The 24,887-nt window shown below is 40.8% G+C and overlaps 1 protein-coding gene across 7 annotated transcripts in view; it reads right to left on the reverse strand.

Annotated features, from left to right (window-relative positions):
* Positions 1-24,887, reverse strand: part of EXOC1 (exocyst complex component 1) — a 409,496-nt gene that overhangs the window by 91,475 nt on the left and 293,134 nt on the right. For all 7 annotated transcript variants that reach the window (XM_078678171.1, XM_078678169.1, XM_078678170.1 and 4 more), the window contains 5 exons: positions 19,381-19,544; positions 19,158-19,268; positions 18,627-18,703; positions 16,320-16,548; positions 13,928-14,111 (listed from right to left, as the gene is read on the reverse strand). In XM_078678171.1, the coding sequence (XP_078534297.1) occupies positions 13,928-14,111; positions 16,320-16,548; positions 18,627-18,703; positions 19,158-19,268; positions 19,381-19,544 (765 nt within the window). The remainder of the gene's footprint in view (positions 1-13,927; positions 14,112-16,319; positions 16,549-18,626; positions 18,704-19,157; positions 19,269-19,380; positions 19,545-24,887) is intronic.

Raw genomic sequence — 24,887 nt, forward strand, 5'->3', positions numbered from 1 at the left:
TAGAACTTTATCGGGATTGTACTTGATTGAGTGTGATGTCACAAGCATTTGTGCGGATCTAGATTGTGTTAAGGAATACAATAGGTTAAGAAGAGAGTATGCGCCACATTTGCCTCAATATCCTTTGTTTGAGAAACGTGTGGTAGGCCGGAAACGAAGAAATGTGACCAATACTGGGGAGGTTGTAGCAAAAAGACGAAAAGTCGATGAACCTGAAATTATAAGCAGAAACAAAAAGGATTCTGTTGAAGATGTTGTTGGTTTTCAATTTGAAAACAGTTCTGGTGTCAACTGCTATGCTAATGTAGTGGTTAATGTTTTGTTTTCTCTAGAAAATGTAAAAGAAGAGATTGTGGTCAATTCTGATCAAAGATTTTGCAGTTTGTTAAATTCTGTCTTAGAAAAATGTAGCACTGATAGAACAAACATAGAAAGTGTGTCTGAAATTCGAAATCTGTTAGACAGATGTTCAGGCCAAACACAATTCTCTCAAAATATTCAGCAAGATTGTCAGGAGTTTTTAATGTATATGCTTGATGTATTGCATGCTGAAGGTGTAGATGTAGATCAGCTGTTTGGGCTTTCTTATCAATGGCAGCATGACTGCGAGAACTGTAGGGTATCAAGTACTACTAGTGTAGACTCAGAAAGATTTATATATTTAACTTTGCCAGACAGTAAATCAGTCTCCTTTAATAAGCTAGTAAAAGCAGCTGATCACAACATGGAGTGTAGCCAATGTAAATCTGAAATGATGTCCACATTATTTATACGAACATATGGCCAGTATGTCATTTTAATGTTCCAACGATGTAGGCCTGATGGAACAAAATTGACAACTTTAATTAAAAATTTTGTGGCTTCGCAGTTGTCAATATCAGGAAGGACTTTTGTAACTGCAGCAATTATATATCATGACGGTCCTTCAATAACATCAGGACATTACACAGCTTATTTAAAGTCTAGAAATGGCTGGTCATTCTGCAATGATTCGGTTTTAATTTTCAAAAAAAAATTGCCGTATGACCTTAAAAACTCTTACCTGGTGTTTTTAAAACCAAAATTTTAGGGAAAGAATCTCGGGATGTGCTCTGAGGAATTTCAAGAAGTTCTAATGGCTCCTACACGATTTGGCCTTGAGGATAAGTGTAGTTCAGAGACATAACTTCTAACCATAAGACTGGACGTCATGGAGAAATAAGTGCACTTTGAATGAGTTCAGAAAAACTATTTCTTTTTATAAGCTAATTGAAGCAGCCAATCAAAACATAGAGTAGAGGGAATGTAAGTCTGCAATGCTGTCTACTGTTTTACATTGCTTTGTGATTAAAAGTGATGTAGAGAATTAAATAATTGTAGTAGTCATAGAGGTAGTGTAAGTCTGCTTCATAGTAAGCAGTATCAGTGTCATAGGAAATGTAGAACATGACTGAGGAAGAAGGGGAAGATATTACTAGTCCAGGATTGTGAAAATGATCTTCAACATTTTAATTCTGAAAGTTGCGGAAATGCCAAATGACGGGATTGGCTTACAAGAAATCCAAGAGTTATAAATGGCTCTGACAAGATTTGGCCTTGTGGAAACTTGTGGTAGAGAGCAAGAAGTCATTTATTGTATGTAACATGTTTTTCAAAACGATGGAGGTTTTCTTTCAGAAAGTGGCGGGCTGAAAGTAATAACAGCACAACAGAGTGTAAGCTGTTCATAGGACATCCTTCGCCGTCATGGAAAGTAAGTTAACTTTAAGGAGTTCTGAATTCTGATTTGTTATGTTGTATGGGTTTTTTAAACACAATCATTTTGATTGTGTTTTTTTTTCCCCGCTGTTATATGATGAATACCTTCAAGTCACTGTTTTTAGTGAAATTTGATACATTCTGAGAACAGCAAAAATAAACCATTTAACATGTATAATTAATTCTGTACTGTTTCCATTTATGATATACATTTAGAACTGTGTAGGAGGCATGGAGAAGGAGAGGCTTCTGTAAGTGTCAAAGTTCTTGCATACAGTGCTCATATTCTACGTAGTCTTTCATATGATAGACTACATTTCCACAATGAGATACCTAAGCAAAGGAAACACAGGTCATATGATTGTGGAATGAGCAAAAAAATTTGCATGTTTTTCAATTATATTACCTGTGTTTCCTAACATTACACACCACATTGTGTAGATGAGGTTTAGGCCTGTTCCTGGAGACAGAGGAGGTCTGACATTTGTTCAAGAGTGCAGTGGACATTACTCACTTCGTTGGTAGGCCTCCACATGTATTATCTTCTCTGTATTCTTCAACAAACCTAAATTCCATCTGCAACCCTGAGTAGGACTTACCTGAAACAAATCTGTGGATAGGTTACACCTTATTGGCATCTTGAAACAATCATTTAAAATGTTAGGGTCAGATTTATGGTGGCCGTGCGCCTCTTTTGCTCCATTGTGGGTCACTTTTGTGTAAAAGATGCACCATGTTGCAAGATAGGTTTCAGTTCATCTCCAGCAAGATACCATCAGTTTAAAATGTATATAATTAGCATTGTGTAGGGGGCATGCAGAAGCAAAAGCTTTTATAAGTGTCATAGTTGTTGCATGCAGTGATGCACTTCTAGGTACTGTTTAATATGCTGGACTACATCTGCACTATGAGATATAGCAAAGGCAACACAGGTGATGTGATTGTGAAATGAGGAAAAGAAACTCCACATTTTTCAATTACATCACCTGTGTTTCCTAAGTTTATGAATGACATTGTGCAGATGAAGTTTAGGTCTGTCCACGGACACAGAAGAGGTCTGGCCTTTGTTCAAGAGTGAAGTGGACATGACTTACTTCATTGGTAGGCCTTCACATGTATTATGTCCTCTGTTCTCTTCAAACAACTCGAAATTTCATTTGGAACCCTGAGTAGGTCTCACCTCAAACAAACCTCTGGATAGGACACGTCTTATTGGCATCCTGAAGCAATCATTTAAAATGTTAGTGTCTTGCGACACTTTTCTGAGACAACAGCAGTGCAAAAGATGCACCGTGTTTTAAGATAGGCCTCACTTCATCTGCATCAAGATACTGTTAGTTTAAAATGTATATCTTTAGGACTGTGTAGGGGTCCTGGAGAAGCAGAAGCTTCTGTCAGTGTCAAAGTTGTTGAAAAACTGTTTGTCCTTCAATCTTTTCCCTTGTCTTTTGTAATTTTTAAATACATGTTTTAATATTTTTCAAATGTTTGTTCTCTCTTTCACAGATTGAAAGTATAAAAACAAAAAGTGAGTAATTTAACGACAATTATAAGGTAAATGTTTTGTATTCTTTTCGTTACATTTCTATCACATTCACCTACTATTAGTTCCACAGCTTCATTTCTTTAACCCTCAGTTTCCTGCCTTTGCTACTTTCCTCATTCCTTTCTCTATTACCTACTTACTCAACTCCTTCCACTCTTTTTCTCAGTCCCTCTCTTCTCATAGTTCCTCACTCTTGTTCACTCACTCCGTCTCTATTACTCTTAGTGTCTTTGACTGATCACTCTTTCACTACTTGTTCATAATGCTTTCTCTGTGTAGTTGAAACACACTAAGGGGCATATTATGAACACAGCCAATAAAATTATTGCTGTTTTTATTGGCAGAAAACTAGTGCAAAAGTGGTTTTAGCGGCAGTTTTCTGCTGCAAAAGCGGCTTTGGTCACATATTTCTGCCGATAAAAGCTGCAAAACTTTTATTGCCTATGTTGATGATATGGCTCTATGTTATTTACATTTCTTTGCTGTTTCAATTAATCTTTTTCTGTTACTTCTTCTTTTCTGTTTTCTATTTTTTCTCTCTGTTATTCCCCATGTTTTAATCTTATTTTGAACATTCACTCACATTCTCCAAGAAAGTCTTCTTTGTTATTGTTCTACTCTCTTTTTTTTCTTTCACTTCCTTATCTATTTTGTTTTTCACAATTATACCCTCTTCCGTCTTTTCTTCGGTAAATAGATCTATTAAACAGTATCTCTGGTTTACTCCCTATAGCTGTCTTTCTTTTAACATCACTCTCTGTTTACTTTCCTTATACTTACTCTTCTTTTAAAAAAAATTTTTGGTTAGCTCCCGGTTCGCGAACCGGGAAGCGAACTAAAAGAAATAGAGCTTGCCAGAGTGCTAAACATTCTAGCAATTTTTTTTGAAAGGGGAGGTAGTTCTGAAAAGAACTTTTTTTTTAATGTTTTTGTTGTTTTATATATATATATATTTTTTAACATTTTTTGTTTTTTTTGTATTTTTTGAACAATTTTATATATTTTTTGGTTTTTTGGGGGGGAAACAACAAAAAACAGGCATTGAAAAGGGCTCAACAGGAGCAAAAAAAAAATTACTGTCTGGGGCGGTTAGGACAATTGTGATTGTTATAAGCTAGGTTGATTGAATTAATGCTCATGTTACCACATGATATCAATGCACCGCAGTGCAGACAAGTATATTTCATATGCCCAAAATTCTCCTGGATGTTTAGCACGGTTTCCCGTGCCTCTGCTGCTGTCAACGATATTAACGATGTTGACCTGGCCACAGGAGTTGCTGTTGGGTTTTCTTCCATGTCACGTATCTCCGCCCGGCTGTAATTCAATGGATGCCACCTGTTCATGTGCCGATGCATGGTATAGTTCCCGAAGCTATACTTTTTATCAGTCCCTCTTGATAATTTCTCTTTGCAAATGAGGCAGGTGACATACCTCGCATTTACTTTTTTCTGCCCTGGAGGGATTGAAAAAAACTGCCAAATGAAACTGGCTTTCCTATGGGAAACCCGGGGCATCTCTTCCAAGAACTGTGGTCCTTCTCTCTCCTCTTCCTCTAGTTCTTCCTCTTCCTCCTCTGTGTTGGTGATGACCTGGGGAGGTGGTCCTCTCTTCCCATGAGGAGGTGGAGGTGGTGGTGGGGGTGCACCAGCTGAAGCAACTACTGAAGCCATTGCTCTACTATGAATAAAGGTCTTCCTCTCACAATGATGAAAGTCAGAGTGAGGAAAGAAGGAGGGGTTTTCATCATTTGGGAAAAACAATAGTTCTAAACCAATGAAAAGTGTTATTTTTAGGTCACCTGACCTAGCCTTACATGATTATGAAACCAAAAGTTAAATGAACCAGTGAAAAGTTTTATTAAAAAGTCACATGACCTCTCACGCTTATGTTACGCGCTGCGGAACGCGCCCCGGATCGCTTCCGGGTCGCTGAGCTTCGCGCCTCGGTTCGCACTCCGGAGCACTTCCGGGTGCGCTAACGCGGCGCGTCATAAGATGCATTACGCGGCAACGCGATACGTCGCGCTTTCGCGACGCGGATCGCTTCCGGGGAGCTGCGCTTCGCGTCTCAGTTCGCGTACCGGAGCACTTCCGGGTGCGCTAACGCGGCGCGTCATAAGACGCATTACGCGACAACTTTCCGAAAAGCACTAAAAACCTTTCTTTTTCTTCAGGCCTTCCCTGGTTAGTCCCATTGTCTGCAGTGCCGAACCCGTTTTTTTCCCTTCCCTTCCCTTTCCCCCCCCCCTTCCTCCTCTCCCCCTTACCCCCCAGCGCCAGGAAGCCGTTTGGCCACAGTGCGCTTAACTAAGTTCTTTTTTCATTTCATTTCATTTCATTTCATTTTCATTTTCATTTCATTTCAACGTGATACGTCGCGCTTCCGTGACGCGTCACGATGTTGATTTCTAACGCGGCAGTTGCGCTAACGGAACGTTTACCGGTTCGCGGACCGGGTCGCGGCATCAAATTGAGCTAACGGAAAGCTTCCCGGTTCGCGAACCGGGAGCGAAACAAAAAAAATATTAAAATTTTTTTTTATTAATAAACATATCAAATATATTTTTGGATTTAAAGAAGAATAAATTTTACAGCTATAGATATTAGCTTTTAAAAAACCAATGAAATTCACTGAAAAAACCATAGGTTATAGACCATATATAGTTAGGAATTAGCATTTACAAAACCTTGAAAATTCACTGAAAAAACCATAGGTTATAGACCATATATAGTTAGGAATTAGCATTTAAAAAACCTTATTTTACTCACACAAAACCATTGAAATTCCATATATAGTTAGTTGTACTAACTATATATCGCGCACCCGCAATCCACTGCTGATCATGTCACATATTACATCATTCATGACATGGTCAGTGACATCACTGATGACATCACTGATGACATCTCAAATGACATCACTGATGACATCACTGATGACATCTCAAATGACATCACTGATGACATCTCAAATGACATCACTGATGACATCACTGATGACATCTCATTTGACATTACTGATCACATCACTGATGACATCATTCATGTGATAATACGATGAACCTCTTCAGACTCTAATATAACCTTAGATACACTCAGTGTAAACAGACACTCACAGACTGTCACTCATCCATGGAGTTACTTATACACCTAGTCAGTCATGCAAAGAATCAATCACACTTCCATTTCCTCAACTATACAGTTATACACACCTTACTTATTCAAACATATACTAACACATATTTACTCTCTTTTACAATCCCTGATACAAGTTCACAATCATCCATACAGCCACTCACACATTCACTGGCTCTTATGCACAGTTATTTATATATGCCAACTCTCACATGTACTGTGTTTTACATATGTACTTACTTTGACATGTAGCACTGAGATATCCATTCACTCACCAATACACTGATGCACACAGTCAACCACCCATACAGCTGTTTCCACGTGCACTTTTGAACCCATACATCTAGTGAATCAACTGCTCACACATCTATGCACAGTCATACACTTCCCAGCCACCCACACACACACTCAGTCTCCCATACAAATACTTGAGCAACCAATCAATAACCCATATACTTACTCATATAGCTACCGATCAACACATGCAGCAGTTTACAGTACAACAAACATAATGATGCACAAATTAACACAGTTCAGTCACTAACCCATGCACTCAGTGAGACACATTTAACCACTCACTCATACAGTCAGTCATGCACCTACTAAATCCTTCATCCAGACTCTTCTACATCCACTCATTCTTCAATATGTAAGACATATTTTAACTTTACAGAAATACACAGTCACTGGATGTTGTCATCAGTGATGTCATCAGTGATGTCATTTGAGATGTCATTTGAGATGTCATCAGTGATGTCATTTGAGATGTCATCAGTGATGTCATCAGTGATGTAATTTGAGATGTCATCAGTGATGTTATCAGTGATGTCACTGACCATGTCATGAATGATGTAATATGTGACATGATCAGCAGTGGATTGCGGGTGCGCGATATATAGTTAGTACAACTAACTATATATGGAATTTCAATGGTTTTGTGTGAGTAAAATAAGGTTTTTTAAATGCTAATTCCTAACTATATATGGTCTATAACCTATGGTTTTTTCAGTGAATATATATATATATATATCTCGATGCTATTGCCACCCGTGAAGGATGCCATTGGCAGCTAATGAAAATACATTCCAATAAAGCCTTATATGATTAAGTGCTACCTGAGCATTGTGTGTGTGCGTGTATATCTATCTCTATCTCTCTCAATATATATATAGTAGACCACCATGTAACCGCAGACATTGTGGCACCCATTGGAGGGATGGAATCTGGCGAATCCTCACTACGAGGCCCACAAATCTAAGTGTGCTCATTTTAGCAGCCCAATTGGAGGGCGGTGACTATTTAAATTGAGGACGTGTCAGCGCCAGCATTAGTCCAGATATTTTGCATTTTTCTGGTCAGTGATGCTATCTTCCAGCAGCTAGGACTTCAATGGATGAAAAACTTCTTATACTTTTTCGCTGTAAAGGGGGCTTCCTTTCCAACATGTCCAGAATACTGCTTCCTATGAAGCATCGATTTGCTTAAACAAAATAAATGCTCCATGCTTGGAGTAAGACTACGGAGCACTCTTTTGCAGAAGGTCGAACAAAACATTTACCTCTCATAATTGGCTATTATACCATGCTATCCAATGCACCTCGGGTCCACTCACAATTACACAATACTAACATACACAGCAAGGTGGACTATGGCAGCAAAGACAGGGTGAATCCTATAGGGGGAATCAAGTTCCTGGCTCAAAGAAGCCAAAAAGAGCTTGGAGAGGAACTAATTCGTTACTACCAGAAAGTCCATGTTAAAGAGGGGCCCACTAGTGCTTTCTACCCATCAAGAATGGTGGATATGTTATAAAAGACAGCGATAAGCACCACCAAAGCTGAACTTAATGTGGACAACATTAATAAGGCACCACCCAAAGTGAACTTCATGGTTGAGCAAATTGAGGTTGTGGGGCTAGAGAGGGGGTTGGCAATTATAAATACAGGTAACTTAACATGTAGAGGGAATAAAGGACAAAAAAGGCTGTACCAGTCTTTGGTAGAATAGAAGTGCTTCATTGAAAATAAAGTGGAAGACTTTGAGAGTCATAGGAGAGAGCACATTCTGGTGGTCGTAATGTTTCCTCTCATAAGTGGAAGGGAAAGACCCGGTGAGGACTTCTAAATGTTTATTTTGTTGAAAAAGAGGAATGAAAATCCGAACCATAATGAGCAACATGCTGGTCCCACAGTAATAATGTACTATGGGAATGCAGAAGCAAGAAGTTGCCTAGTGATAGGACCTTTGTCATGCCAGCAGTCATAGATTCTTCAATTTCTGAAAGTTAACTATTAAACAGAGCAGGGCGGGAAAAATAACGCAACTCAGACATGGATTTTGTCAGAAAGGAGCAAAAGTAAACATGTTGTTTCCTCAAAAGTCTGGAAAAGAGACCTCTTTTTGAACCTGGGCAATGACATGGCATTGTTGGGAAGCAACGAGAGAGGAATGCCTGCTGGGGCATGTTTGGAAGAGGCTAAAGGAGAGGACAAGGGAGACATTAGTGAGTCCTCAAGAACATCTAGAGTTGAAATTGGCCTGTAGGACACATATAACCTTCTACTAGCCTTGTACAAAAGGTTTCAAAATTAGACACAGTTGTAGGTGTGACTTTTAGGCCTAGGTGAAATTTTAATTATGAATTACACGAAATTTAGGAAATTTCCCGAAATTATGAAATTTTGAGTATTGTGTTAAAAAGTCTTGTGCGATACCCCACAGAGAATGCCTAGAGAACAGACATTTTCTACTAGAAGTAGTGCCCTAACATGCATCTCGCGGGACTTAATATGACATGCGCACTTGGGTAAAAAGGAAAGTGAAATGAGATCCTAGCAATTCACATTTTAACGCAAAAGTATAATTTCATAACTTTTCATGGAGTTTTGTAAGAAAAAAACACACAATTTGGCTTGCTGAAGCGAGTTCCGGTCCCATTCAACAAAGAGAACTTCGCACTGCTGAGGATCTGGTGCTCACCCCAAAGACACTATTAAGTTTGTGTTGCTTGAGAAGGTTGTGCATGAGCGAGATGAAGAAACAAGAAGTGTCCTCAAAATTGCTGACAGTCGAAATATTTAACATTTGGAAAAATCTCAGAGGGCATAAAAGGTTACGTATAGTCCAGAATTAGTAGCTGCAACACAGAGACATTAAAAATAAGGAAGGCATATATTAAGTTTTAGTCTAAGGAAGATGTCTTCCGCAACTTGGTCTTCCTTTTGGCTGTTTAAATAATCAAGAAAAACTAATTTCGAAAAAACATAGAGAGAGGAACCAAATTTATAAAAGCAATTCGGGATGCTGGAACTTTAATAAATCTAAAACAGATAGAGCGCCGACTTTTAACAATGTAAATATATTGGAACATAAAACTACGTAAATGAAAATGCACAGTTGTATCCCGTGACTGACCGATGCAACTTATTAGGAACTGTGCCTTTTTGACTCCTGGTGAAGAGGTAGTTTACTTGACATGGAATAACATGAATACTTAAGCTCAAAACTAACAAAGTATCAATGAAAGTTACATCTAGTTAAGGGTTTTACAAAAAATGTCATTTTTATTCATCCAAAGAATTACATAATTACTGTTAATGGTATTTCTCGACTCACCAATCTGAATGGAGATTTGGAAGAAATAGGAGATCACAGTAGCATGTTTGTACTTTTTTTGTATTTAATAATTCCTTTTAGTGCAGTGCCACGTAGTTCTAGGGGGGCAAACTGTAGCATTTACCTTAGAAGAAACTTTACTGTATCGATAAAAGCGAGAGCCCAGATTACATTTTCCCACAACCACATCACCCACACCATTTTTAAGGCACCTTATCGTTATTAGCCCTCTGGTACGATCAGACCTCAGTGAAATCCCGCCATCAGACCTCAAACTAAACTGGTCATTACAGGACAAAAATTGTAAGACTTGAGCACTCATGTCAACCTGCCACAGCCGTACTTGCAACTTTACTACTTATGCCACAAGTTTCCTTTCTATCCACAATTATTTACAGTCATTGCTCCCTGACAACTCAGAATGGGCATTTTTGGTAGGCTGATACCGTCCACCTGCCCAGGAACACTAGTAGGACCATTCTGCCTACTTGACTTAATTTACTTCTTCACATACCTTTTTCTATGACTCTATTCACGCCCCTATTAGTTCTCTACCTCCTGTTTTGCCGCAGCTAATCTGGCGACCTACTACCGCCATTTACAGTCCTCGTATTCTCTTTTGAGCCTACATATTACTCATTAAACAGTTGTACAATGCAATTACTTGTTCTTTGTTATCAATATTTGACTGCACTTATATTAACTACAGACATCAAAAAGATCACAAGCATTAGTTGCCATTTTATGTGCCTATATGTGTTTCACATTGGACAAGACAGTCTTATTTACTATTAATATCTTTGGCATTTACTTTGGATAATATCTCCTTGTACTATGACACTACTAATTAACCTCCTATAACACTTTCCAGCCTTTTGAAATCCTTAAGTTGAACAGCACCAAGGGCGAAATAGGTATGTGTTGATTTAACAAGCTAAAATACACTGCAATCCATGTACCCAAACAAGGAAAATAAACGTCTGTGTTAATGTGCAAAGAATCTATTCAATTTCTGTGTATATCGTTATCTTTGTAAATCCATGAACAAATTAATATTATGCATGATTATCACCCACAACTTTGGGTATTTCCTCTTTCTGTATGCTTTAAGTATTTTAATATGGAAAAATAAGTTATCCATAATGCTAGTTTCAGAGGGTAATCTGGATTTAAATTACAAGCACTGAGAATTCCTGTCCATGTGTGGGATCCCGGAGCACACTTTACAAAATACACATAAGACATTTTTCTTGATGAAAGGTAAAATTGCCCCCCAAAAAAGAGCCTGGTACAGAGTATATTTGCCAATCTCGGTTAATTTTATTGAGAGAAAAACAAAATCTATTTTAATTTGAAAAAGTCCCTAAAAAGTGAGACAAAACCTACTGCTGATAAGCTGATCCTCTGAGTTGGGTACAAATAGAGATGGTTCTTCAAAAAACAAGGAGTATGGGATACTATACACAAATTGCCCAAGTCACAGAACAGGTGAACCCTGTTACTCGCATCCTTTGGTACTTCTGACATAGTGTGCAAAAAGCTGGGAACAGCAGAACACAAGAGAGGACATCCCTCTGGCACAAAGGAGACATACGTCTTGCTAAACGAGTAATAGCACAAGCGGTATGGGAGGATAGGGAAATATACCTGATTAATAAAGGACGGTTTAAAACCTTTGTGGAACTGAGCGGAGGATTAAACTGAAAGACCACCCAATTTTGGCTATACAACCAACTGACACATCAACTGCAAAAGTACTTCACTTCAGTACATAATAATGGATACTTGACCAATACTAAAGTACTTACACACATGGGGCATACATAAGGGGGCAGTATGAGGGGTTACATAAAATACTAAATAGCTAAATTGTTTCCCAAGCAACATCTCAAGACTTTAGGGATCGGGGTTTAGGATATCTGTAAATAGACTACACAGGAGAAGACTGGAAAGATTTTAGCGACAAACAATAAGAGTTTGTGTAATTCATTGTTTACAATCTTACACTTTTGGCATTGGTCTCAATAAAAATTACAGAAAGCAGTTTTTTTTTTAACATACTTTATTGATTTTATGTAAGGTCGTGGCCTTTGTAAGTGCTGTTGCAATGGATACATAGATTTTATAAAGTAGGTCCAATGAGCTTGAACATAGTAATATTTCCATTTTACATTCAAGGTTCAGATAATAGCCCATTTGGGGTATTAACATTTTAGTATTGACCAATTACAACTGCTGTTCATCAACAAAATCAAGTAAAAACAAAACATTCCTAAACTACCCACTTCCCTCCCTCTAGTTTGGCTCACCCCCGGTTGAGATGATTCAGGCCTGAGATTCAGCCTTGTTCCACTGTGTATGTCATGTGGGGCTCTTGGACATAGGAGTGTAGCTCAGTTCGACAGGCCCCACATTAAGCAGGGGATGGGGAATACCATCCCGGCCTCATGCTGGGGGGAGCATGGCCTTGAATGCCTCCAGCATCCGGTCCCATTCCATGGAAATGGTTGGTGTGATACACCCTACCATTTCCTGTGAGTTCCAACAGGTGGTCGAATATTACAGGAAACTTGGGTTCATTCCCAGCTTTATGTGGGAGAACTCCTCACCTCTCCTGGCAACTGCTCAGGTGAATGAGGCCCCGCTCTGTCCGTCGGTACCCCGGGCTTTCCTGAGCCGAGGGGGAGGTCAGGAAAGCCCAGGGTACTGACGGACAGAGCGGGGCCTTATTCCCCTGAGCAGTTGCCAGGAGAGGTGTGGAGTACTCCGACATAAAGCTGGGAATGAACCCAAGTTTCCTGTAATATTCGACCACCTGTTGGAACTCACAGGATGTAAGACCCCCTCAGTAAAGTAAGGAGATTAAAGTGCAGGCCAACTTCATCATGTTCTTCAAAGATATATAGGGTTACCACAATTTCTACTTGCCTCCATGCCAAACCTTACTCATTTGCCTTTGTAAGCAAAACTATTGTACATCACTTCCTTGGCAATACAAAAACATGATGGACGGAATGCTGAACATTGTCAGACATTCACCCATGTCACAGAACTGGGTTAAATCCTTTGTTGTTTTGCTCACCAAGCCACCCCAGTTTGGGCCCAGCTACATGCAAATCAATCTTGACCCTGCTCCCCATGGGAACAGTTCAGCCCAACTGCCAGGCCAGGTTCTCCCTGGACAGGAAAACAAGCATCCTGGGACCGGTTTCAGGGTATCATCTCTCATCAGCCAAGCTAGCTTTAATCCAGTGGCATAGCTGTGACCGGGGATGAATGTTTGACAATGTTCAGCATTCCGTCCATCATCTTATTGTGTATCCATAGTCACCCTAAGTGGGAAGGGTATGCCCAGATGTGGGTCCTGTGCTCGCTTGCCACGCGTATTACTGGAAGTAGTTGAAGATCTAAAGCTCATCAGATATATAATGGTGTTTCTCAACTGGCACTATTTGAAGACCCAGCATTCGCTGACACTTGCACAATTGATAAGGAAGTCGGGCAAAAACATCATTTTAAAAAGAGACATTTATGCTGAACATGCTGTCAAAAATTATGGGAAGATCTGAAGCAATTGATGCAAATATTTTGGATCCTGTGTGGGAATGGTTGGATATTGACTGGTGTTGCAAGACGAATGTTTGGAGACTAGAGCTGCTTTAACTTTAAATAATTATGTTACTGCATGCACGACAAATTAATTGTAATAAGCTAACAAACGTAAAGCTTGTCAAGCGTGTAGCCATGTAATTATAATGTAATGTTGTAGAGTTGAAAAATTAATAAAATATATTGAATAGGGAAAATATGTAGCTATGAATTCATGACCAACTGAACTGTATCACAAAGAAACAGAGCACAATCTCAATTTAATAGGAAAATAAAACCTTACCATTGAAGAAAACTGCATTAATGAGCTTTGTGTAAGCTTTGTCAAGGTCCCCTCTTCGCTCTGCAACTCTGAAAATGGATTCTGCAAGTTCAGCAAATTCCTCAAATCCAGCAACAAATGGAAGAATTCCTACTTTACTCTTCTTTGATATCTTAACATCCTCCATCTGCCTGATCTGGTTACTCTTAAGGGAAGAAAAGAGCAATCAGTCAAATGAATTAAAAGAAGATCAGGAAAACATCACACGGACAGGCACCTGAAGCTAAGATGCTAAAATGTTACTTCATGTTAATGATCCACAACAGGGGTCTCCTTCCTTTTCTATTCTAAGAGCTAATTGTGTTCCTTCAAAATCATTGTGAGCTAAAAAAAATATATTTTCAGGGTTAACAATACTGACAACTTAAATATTCCATTAGTTGCCAAATCATGCAAGTTTACCAGCAGTGACAATCTCAGTGCACCCAGCAACATCATTAGCAATAATGCCCAAAAAACTTTATCACCTTCAATTTTGAATGCCTCTACCTGTCACAGCAGTCATTTGTGCAATACCCCATGATACCTAAGAAAGAACATCAATAATAGAGCTAAACAACACAGCATGATTAACCAGCCTCAAATGATATTTTATATACTTGTATAATTCAACCAAACAAAAGCTTTTTACTTACTAAGTTGGGCTACACATAGTGGAGCTACTCGAAGGTAGCTGGAGAGCCACTAGCAGTTCCTGAGCTACTTGTTGGAGAACCCTGACCTACAATAATGCTTCACAACAATTTTAAGTTCTACCCATAATGTTAAGATGTATGGCTGGCTCAACGAGACCTTCCAGGCAATGCTCAAATTTAAGGACTGCAGGATTTCAAGATTTTCCTTTCCTATTTCGTTCTGATCAAAGCAATATTACTAAAGAATTTGCTTCCTAACTTAACGTTTGAACCAAATAATTGCGCTGACAAAAGCCTTGCCTTTTTTCTAAATTATCACAAAGAAAACCATACACCTTAAAATCAATACGATCTTATGCACGTAATCTGGTGTTTATAAATCTATATATATAGTATAGTGGTGCATGTCCAGTTCTTACTCGACACCAGGCACTCCTTTAGTCTGAAGTATTAAAATTAGCATCGTAAACCAGATGAATGTACTCATTAATAAGTGACACTAGAATGAAAAAGGTCAACTTAACCGGGACAGTCTAACACTTTTACTAAGTAACCATTTTGTTTCTCTTTTAAGCACGTTGCCCTATGTAATATTTAAGTTTATTTAGCCTACTTTATTTGACTTTGCATTGGCTTCATTATGTGGTTTCATTTTGTTTTAAACAAGCATTGTCCTATGAAAATGCACCCTTGAACCTGCCTACATTAAACAGAGAGGTGATACAGCCCATACAGTGAAATCTATTCAGCAAAGGAATAAACCTCAAAAATATCAAACTAATATAGAGTAAAAAAGAGACTGAATTATTTACAGAATTGACATGTCAACTAACCCACTAGCATGTATTTCTCCCCAATACCCCAGGGGTGGTGTTACAATAGTAATTTATAGAGAGAAGGTGAAGATAATGGAATTATTAACATATTAGCATTTTTACATGGAAATTTTGGTCTACAGACAAACGTTTTATAATCTGCATGTTTTATATTATTTTTTTATCGTCTATGTTTTGAGGCCTATATTTACACCTACAATTGCCCAGATGGCCTGCACATGAAAATGCTTGCTATTTAATGCGATTTAGGTCAAGCACAGGATGCTCAATTCCATGTTCCGATAAACATTTGGCTGTTGAGTCATTCATCCTTTGTATGCAAGTTACTTTTTTTCTCTACACATCAGAATTTAGTCTAACTCTCAAAGTCAGATATGCAGAGATTTACTTGGGGGCCATGGTATAGATTCAGAGATATTCACAGAAATGTCAGCAATACATTTCCCTGGACTGCTCAAGCATAAAGGATGCCTATAGCTGAAACTCCCAGTGAGACCCCAAAAAGGTTTGTAATGACTCCTTACAGCTCCGCATTTAAACCATGTGGGTCCATCTTAGTTGTCAGTCTTTTTGCTTTCTCGCTCTGGGGTCAAAAGAGTATTTTGATCACGGCTGGTGGAGTTGAGGCTTCTATAGGACTCTCCAAAACTCTCCAAACAGGATACAATGTTCTTACAAGTACATCAGCGAAAAGCAAACTCTCTCATCGGAGATTACCAGGTTATAAAGCCAATCCTCACAGAACTATCCAATACTGCCTAATGTAGCCTGATGGAATTACCCGAGATCATGGACAAAGTTGCCAAAAAACAGAAAAGAAGAAGCAAGATAATTATGGACCATGGCTTTAAATTGCTAGGTGTAAGAAATTACAAGACTTACTATGCACTTGTCAAAGTTCCTTTTTACGGTCACCAGAACATTTCCCAGTGTGGTGCTAAGGAAGGAGGCGGGATCCACATTTTCTGCTGTTAACACGTGTTGACTCATCTTAACCAGCATGTACAGGGAGTTGAAACTATCAATCTTGTCTCCTAAGGCAATGAGGTTATTGAGCTCTACTTCAATGCAACGAAATATTTTTGTCATCATTTGACGAACCATGTCTTTCCTGTGACAAAAAAAACATTTCAGAATCATTTCAGAATCAACCACTCAGCCCTGCTGCACAGAATTGGCAAAAGGTATCGGCAAAGTCAATAGGTCTGCACTGACAGCCAAAAGGCAAGACCTTCTGCCTTTGTCAACGCTCGTTTAGAGGCTGCATGCATGTTGCCACTGTATGTAACACCTACTGCTGGCTCGTGGGTGCAATCTAATTTATAGTGAGAAGCTAAGTATCAAAATAAACATAAAATAAAGTTCTACACATATGGTAGCGTAAAAGAGACAAATGTAGTGCGAATGGTTTTGGTTTCCAAGTAATAGGAGTAAGAATTTATTCTCTAGCTGCTTTGAAAGGTATGGAACGAGAAACTATCAACCAAGTCGTTTACTGACAAGACTAACATCTGACTGCTAAGTAGAATATCCTTGTGCAGTGCCCCTGTATCACCCAAATGTCACCATTCCAGAAATACCCACTGTGTTTTCCTCTGTCACGATTCCTCTGAGAGGTGTTCCACCATGAATCTAATATTGCTCCCTACGAAAGTAATAGACTATTCTCTTTACAGGGACCCATGTCAAGTATATCTCCTTTTATCAAACCGTAAGAGGCTCTTACATGACTGGCGGTTTGTGCTAGCTTAAGAATGAAACTTACACTTTCTACAAGCACCTAAAAGTACAATTATTTAGATTGTAACTTTAAGACTTATTGTCAATTCGATATCATAATTCTGCAATCGAGCTTGCGCCCCACTTTCCTCTCTCACTTGGCTCCTCCTTCCTCCCATTTATTTTTTAAACCCATTTGATATCCCCCCCTTTTTTTCACTCTTTCTCATTCCTCCTTCACTCCCCATACTCCTGTTCCAACCTTATTGCTTCTTGGATTTACCCCTTTAAAATGTTTTCCTTTAATTTCACTCCCTTTTTACCTTCCTCTTCTCTCTTCCATTTTCTTTCCAGCACACCTTTCTCATCCTCTCCTTCTACTTCCTGCTCCTTCCCCTTGCGGTTATCTCTCCGCCTCTTTGTTCTCACTCTCTTTCACTTCCCTTCCTTCCTCCTCTGCTTTCACTTCCCTTCCAACTTTCTTTCCCCACCTATCTCCCACTCACTCTATTTCCCGCAGATTCAATTCGGCACAAGGACTGAGAGCACTTAACAAGTTCCATCCCAACCACTTGGACTACAACAAAGATCTACAGAGAGAAAGAGGAGTAACAGAACAAAAAAGGCTTTCAAATATTTTCCAATCTGCACGTATCCAAACTAGGTATACTGCGCAGAGAATATTAGAAAAATGAACATTTTATACTGCTCTACTATGCACAAAGCCAGATATGAGTGGGTTTAAACAACTGGATGTCTCAACTGGCTGAGACCGCAATATTCCTGAAATATTATTTTACTGAACTATTTAGTCATATTTTAAGAAAATCCCTAAAGCTTTGTAAAATAATTATTTCTGACTAGACTTTCAGACCTTCTTCCTTGAATAAGCGTTCAACTCCTCTGCTCCACTGAAGTCAAAGCCCAGTAGTTTCATGGCATTTCAGGCAGTCTATGGGTTCCAGGGATGACAGGCAACACTTGGCAACACTTGGTATCAGATTTACCTAGATCTTAGAGATCCGGCCTGTCTGAAGAGGACAAGAATGATAACGGCTTTATTTTAATTGTATTTTTTATAAAGGCCGTCTGCTGTTTTTAACATCTGTAAACAACAGATGTTACCATTACGCAATTTAAAGTTACATAAGGATGCAAATATCTAGTAAGCATCCATTTACTGTTGCCATATTCTGGTGACATGATAGTGAGGCCGGATGTCTTTAAAAGGCAATCACAATGTAATGTAATATTTAAACAACATGTTCAATGGATTCCCCATTAGTAGAGGGAATTACATCTTACTCCGAACTTACAGCACCATAAATTGTACTTTAGAAACACACAATGTGTATTCATGTATGTTTTTGTAAATGAAAAAGGAAATAAAATGAGTGCTAAACTCAAACATGCATTATAATTTGGAAACACCTACAGCTGCTTGAACAGAGATAAAATGGCAAAACATACTCAGATGATGCAGACGGTTGTCCTCCCGGAATGTGTAACCGAGAGTTGGTTCCTCCATCTGCTTCCTCTGTGTCACTCTGTAATAATAATAATTATTCAGGTGTTGATAACTTGCAATGTTAAAACAGAGTAACGTGCTTAATACTCAAATTCCCAGCACCTTACAGTTGTGCAGATGTGACTGGAATGGTTGCAGTAGATGTCCAGACTTTATGACAGTAATATGAAAGTTTCCTTCAGCCCATCATTAATTACACTGTGCACTGCAGTACAACAATTAACAATGCAGTCAATTAAAAGTAAAAGGAAACTTCAATATTTTATACTATTTTAAATGAATGTAATAATGTATATGAAAATTTATGTGAGCTCTTATATGATCATTGGCAATATTACTGTGGGCAACTACATGGCCCTAAAAGAGTTTCTGAAAAAGAGATTCCAAATGAACCTCATATCCCAGCACCCCCTTGAGGCACTCAAGTTAACCGGCCAGACAGATCAGAGCTACAGGTAGAGACTGATACATACCACGGGAGCTCCAGGCAAGCTTTGATGCTGTGGCAGTTTAAAGAATTTGCTTATGAAGTCTTGTTCCGCCAGACACAGTGGCTCCAGTTCAGTTAAGACCTGCTCAAAGATCTGGAAAAATGGGATCATGAAAAGGGGATTTGTGGCAGACGAGGTTCATATTTACACTAAAACAGACAAACAATGCTGAGGGTGCACAATGATAAGATCACATTCAATTTACCTTATCAAACTTGGTTCTGTCGGCCACATCGAGATCAGAAGCAGACATATTGCCCATGTCCAATAAGGAAGAAGACTGAGACCTGCGATTCCCTGATCCCTGGACAGTCAGTTTATTCAGACTGGAGGTAGAGCCAGTCAATTTGCCCGCACTTCCATGGAGACCTAGGAAAGCACGTCAGACGAAAGTGAGTGCCGCAAACTGACATACAAATACAGCATTTTCTTATCTCCTTTCAAAAGAAAGTTAGCAAGTAATAATACGGTTTTGCAAAACATCTTTTGCAAACATTTCTTTACACAACTGTCTTTTACAATACCATAGTTTCCCCATAACATCCTAGACCAAAGGAACCATTTCATTATATGGCACAAAAAACTAAATTGAGCTTAAAATATTTATATTTGTACTTAAGAATTTAAGATTTATAAACTTTCACTGAAGATCATTTAGTTAATAAATTAAAACATACTGAAAATATTTTGGGATGGTATATGGATATTCAAGAATAGTATATGTATGTATTTATATATATATATATATATATATATATATATATATATATATATATATATATATATATATATATATTAAAACAGAGTAACGTGCCTCGATGGCTCGATGGTTCCTGTGTATTCTAATATAATCAACTTTCTCTCTGAAATACCATGAAATGAAACAATAAGTCAGGTTACATCTGTAAATGCTGGACTGTGGAAATTTAGCAATTCAAATAACATCGAATTAATTGTCCTACTATGATTGCCCATCCAGGGCTCTAAACCAGGTTGTAAATATTTACCTTGTACAAAGCACCGATAGACATGAATTTAATTAATTTGTCCGGTAGTACAGCGTACCTGAATGAATTTAATTATGATTTGGTTTTGGTTTTGCCATTTCAAGATGGCGCCTATGATTTGGACAATGGTTCGTTTTCTATGTTTATTGTATATGCCGTTGTTAGAACTGGCTATTTCAGGTAGGCTAAGGCCGAGGCCAAAGCCAGGCAGAAACCACCATTCTAGTCAGGGCAAGGGAGTCACACGCCAAGATAACCCCTGCTCACCCCCTTGGTAGCTTGGCACGAGCAGTAAGGCTAAACTCGGAGGCAATGTGTAAAGCATTTGCGCCAGCACACAACAGCAACAACATCCTAGGCACACCACAAAAGGAACTCCACACAAGGTTATATAAAAATAACTTTTGTATTGTCAAAACACATCAGAAAAAAAATCACACATGTACATCGTGCCAACAGGCACGGGCAATATTCATAAGGGATTATTTACGAGACAGGGCCACATGGGCCACTGTCAGAACCAACACTTTTAGAAATAGCACTTATAGAACTTAGAATAAGTATAGCACCAAATAACAGTTTTAAATCACAACCAGTAACTACTGGTAAAGGTAGGTACACACTACGCAATACTAATAACCATAGGCCTAGATCACGCATGGACACATAACCTCTCTGTATAAACTATACTAGGCAAAACACAACCACCTAAGAATAAAATACATTTAGGGGTAGAAGCAAGAACACATTACACATGATGCATCAAAAACACATTCAGCGGTGTAGGGAAAAAGGTAAACACATGATGCATAAAACATTCAGAGGTGTACGGTCAAGGAGGACACATGATGCATTAAAAACATTCAGAGGTGCCAGGAAAGAAAACACAACTCAATAGCGCAAAGACACATGATGCCTAAAACATTCAGAGGTGCAATGAAAAACCACACAATTGCGCAAAACCTTACATAAGCCACTACCTGTGGCAGTCCCTAGGCCAACTGGCCTTGTTGGGGCTAGGACGCCCTGTAGTCCAAAAGTCAGGGGCCTAAACGGTGCAGGTGCCCACTACTTGCTGGGCACCTGGGAACATCCCAAGACCTAAACGGTGCAGCTGCCCACTAATTGCTGGGCAGCTGGGAATCAGCAAAACTGCGCCAGGGCCCTCACTGGCCCTTTAAGCAAACTGCGCTAATCCCTTGGAGCCCTCTAGGCTCTGCACACACTGTGTGCCTGAGAGCACTCTGGCTCCTAAAGGGATCATGCCCCTCGGGGCGCTCTGGAGCCTCAGGGGCTCTGAAACAAAATGCCCCCAGACATCGTAGGAGTCCCCTCGGTGGACTCGGCATGATGATAGGCCCCCGGGGCCTCGCATAACTAATATGGCGCCTCAAGCCTCTCGGGGCTCTTCAACACACAAATGGCCCCGCACGTTGGAGCGCCCCACTGCAGGACGGGGCCACTCAGAAGCACACTTCACCTGGTCAGGAACCACCAACATTCCCCATAGAGCCCCCCTGCCCTACCTCACTCACCGGGCAGCTCGCTGGGGGCTCCTCTTCACGGGGATGGCGGCACCTTCCTCGACGGTCTCCTTTGGGCAGTGCGGGGCTCTCCTTCACCATCGGAGCCCCGCCTGCTTCCTCTGCCGCCATGCTCCTTCTTCTCCGGGGCTCCCGCTGCACAGGGGAGCCCCGAAGCAAACTGCAACACTCCTCGTTTTCCGGGGCTCCCTCAGCACACGGGAGCCCCGCAACAGGCCAGACTTCCTCTCCGGCCGCACGGGGAACCTCTCTCTGCCCGGTCCCGCTCCCAGGGGCCGGGTCTCGTCACAGGCGGCAGGCGGGGCTCTCACGAGAGCCTCGCAAAGCACCGGCGGCATCCAGTCACACGGGCCCCCCCTCCTGGGAGCCCCGGGGCTAGCCACTGGCACAGGAGGAGCCGGGGTAGGCTCCCGGCCTCCCTCACGCAGCCCAGCTTCCTCCACGAGACACTAACACGGCACAGCTTCCTCTGGACTTCCCTCAGGCCTCACGAGGCCACGCCCATGTCCCAACGAGGGTGCCTGACTTCCGGTTCGCTTTTGCAGCGGCCCGGCAACGTTTTATCAAGTATCTCGGGCTGCGGCGGTGATTCTCCGGCGGCATAAACGGGGTAATAAGATGCCGGGTGGGCACCGGCCAAACCACACAAAGCGCTCCCCAGTGCTAGAACATAATAAAGCGCTCCTAAGCGCTATGGGCAAAGATAAAGCGCTCCTAAGCGCTAGGCAAAAGAGAAAATAAAGCGCTCCCAGCGCTAAAGGCAAAAAGGCAAGCGCTTCCAGGCGCTGGGGTCCCTAAAGTCCAGGGACCAACACAAAGTCCTTCCAGAGTCCAAGCAGCAGCACGCCCCTGGCAAGATTCAAGTCCAAAAACAAGAACATTTTGGAAGGGGACACAGCCCCTTTTTATACAGAAAAAAGTCTTTGAAGTCTAAAGGGTGCAGGCAGTGTGAGAACCAGCTAGAACTGGTTATAGGGAATTCCTTTCAGTATCAGGGACAGAGGTGACAGTCGCCCAGCGGGGAGGTGAAACCAGCATTGTGGCAGGCAGGCACAGCCTCATTCACTCCCAGGTGCTATCTCCTCCCACTTCCCTGGCAGCAGATGCAGCCTTTCATCCACGGGCTGACTCAGACAAGCTCCTGGGGGCTCTGCAGCCCCTGTCACCATCAAACCAGAAAGTCAATCCACAAGCAGGCTCAGGCACTCTGGGCCAGGCTCTCCAGCCAATCACACGCCAGGCACAAACTACACAAATATGCCAACTTCAAACAGTGGCACTTCTAGACTAGACACAATCATGCCGCATACACCATTACGCAGCATTCAATCCCACGAGTTCGCACATATCAAACTCGACCCTGCACTCCCCACACATCAGGAACTACCATGGGCATACATATTCCCTATTCATTCCTATGGGAGGGCAGGTCACTCACCACACATACACAGAGAGCTCACGCACTTTACACTGTACCACAGTGAAAAAATGCGCAAAGGCCTAAAATCACCAACACCAGGTTCCAGAAACAGGCTAGGAAAAAGCAAAAAGTTTAGGGGTGAATCTGCCAAAAGGGCCAGGTCCAACAGCCGTTATTTACTTCCGCCTCGCTGTCGCCAGATGACACTGACGAAGGCAAGTGCTGAAACGCGTCTGTTTATTGTTTTCTTTGTGCAATAAACCTAACCAGGTTTAACCTACTGCGAGTGCTGGTGTGTCGACTTTGTTTGGCAGTGGAGCAGCTAATATACATATATTACCTACTGGCGGTCGCCAGTAGGTATATATAGTTAGGATTTTTTCTCTATGGGTTTTTTGAAAATTCTATGTCTAATAACTTTGGCGTTTGTGGACGGAATCGGCTGAAATTTTCAGGAAAATGGCACATTTTGTTTCTGAGCAGCCCTTGAAAATTTGGGGGGGGTTCGTCCAGTGGGGGCCGAGAAAAAAGGGGGGTCCCAAAACGTGTTTTTAACATTGAGTTTTCCATAGGGCGGTTGGCCTCACTTTTAGCCCGAACGGCTGAATGGATTTGCACGAAACTTGGCAAAATTGTAGGGACTGGTAGCCCGATGTGCCTTTTGTAGGTCTCAATATATGTGCTCCAGTGGATTTTGAGAAATTAACGTTTAAAAAAAGATATATATCTGTAACAGCGGACCGGTTAGCGCTCTGGTTCGCGGACTTTTCGCGCAACGGAGCTTTGTGAAGCGAAGCTGATTGGTTCTCCGGCGTCTGTCAACATTCCAAACAGTCCGTAGCGGCCGCCATCTTGTCTCTCGGTAGGATCGAGAGACAAGAGGAGGTCAAAACAAAGGGGGAAATAACTATAAGGGGGCATAGTAGATCCTCGCTGACCCCCTAGGTTTGATGTGGAGGTTTTAAAAGGGCCCCGCGGGGCAAAAAAAAATAATAATAATAATAATCGAACGGCTGAATGGATTTGCACGAAACTTGGCAAAATTGTAGGGACTGGTAGCCCGATGTGCCTTTGCTAGGTCTCAATATATGTGCTTCAGTGGATTTTGAGAAATTAACGTTCAAAAAAAGATATATATCTGTAACAGCGCACCGCTTCGCGTACTTTTCGCGTTACAGAGCTTTGCGAAGCGAAGCTGATTGGCTCTCCGGTGTCTGTAAACATTCCAAACAGTACGTAGCGGCCGCCATCTTGTCTCTCGGTAGGATCGAGAGACAAGAGGAGGCCAAAGCGAAGGGGCAAATGACCATAAGGGGGCATAGTAGATCCTCGCTGACCCCCTAGGTTTGATGTGGAGGTTTTAAAAGGGCCCCGCGGGGCAAAAAAAAAAAATAATAATAATAATCGAACGGCTGATGACCATAAGGGGGCATAGTAGATCCTCGCTGACCCCCTAGGTTTGATGTGGAGGTTTTAAAAGGGCCCCGCGGGGCAAAAAAAAAAAATAATAATAATAATCGAACGGCTGAATGGATTTGCACGAAACTTGGTAAAATATTAGGGACTGGTAGCCCGATGTGCCTTTGCTATGTCTCAATATATGTGCTTCAGTGCATTTTGAGAAATTAACGTTCAAAAACAAGATATATATCTGTAACAGCGCTCCGCTTCGCGGAGATAAAATTATATGTGTATTACCTAGCTGTTGCTAACACCAGTTAGCGACGGCTAGTAGGAGATA

This window comes from Lissotriton helveticus, chromosome 2_2, assembly GCF_964261635.1.
Source record: "Lissotriton helveticus chromosome 2_2, aLisHel1.1, whole genome shotgun sequence".
NCBI lineage: Eukaryota > Metazoa > Chordata > Amphibia > Caudata > Salamandridae > Lissotriton > Lissotriton helveticus.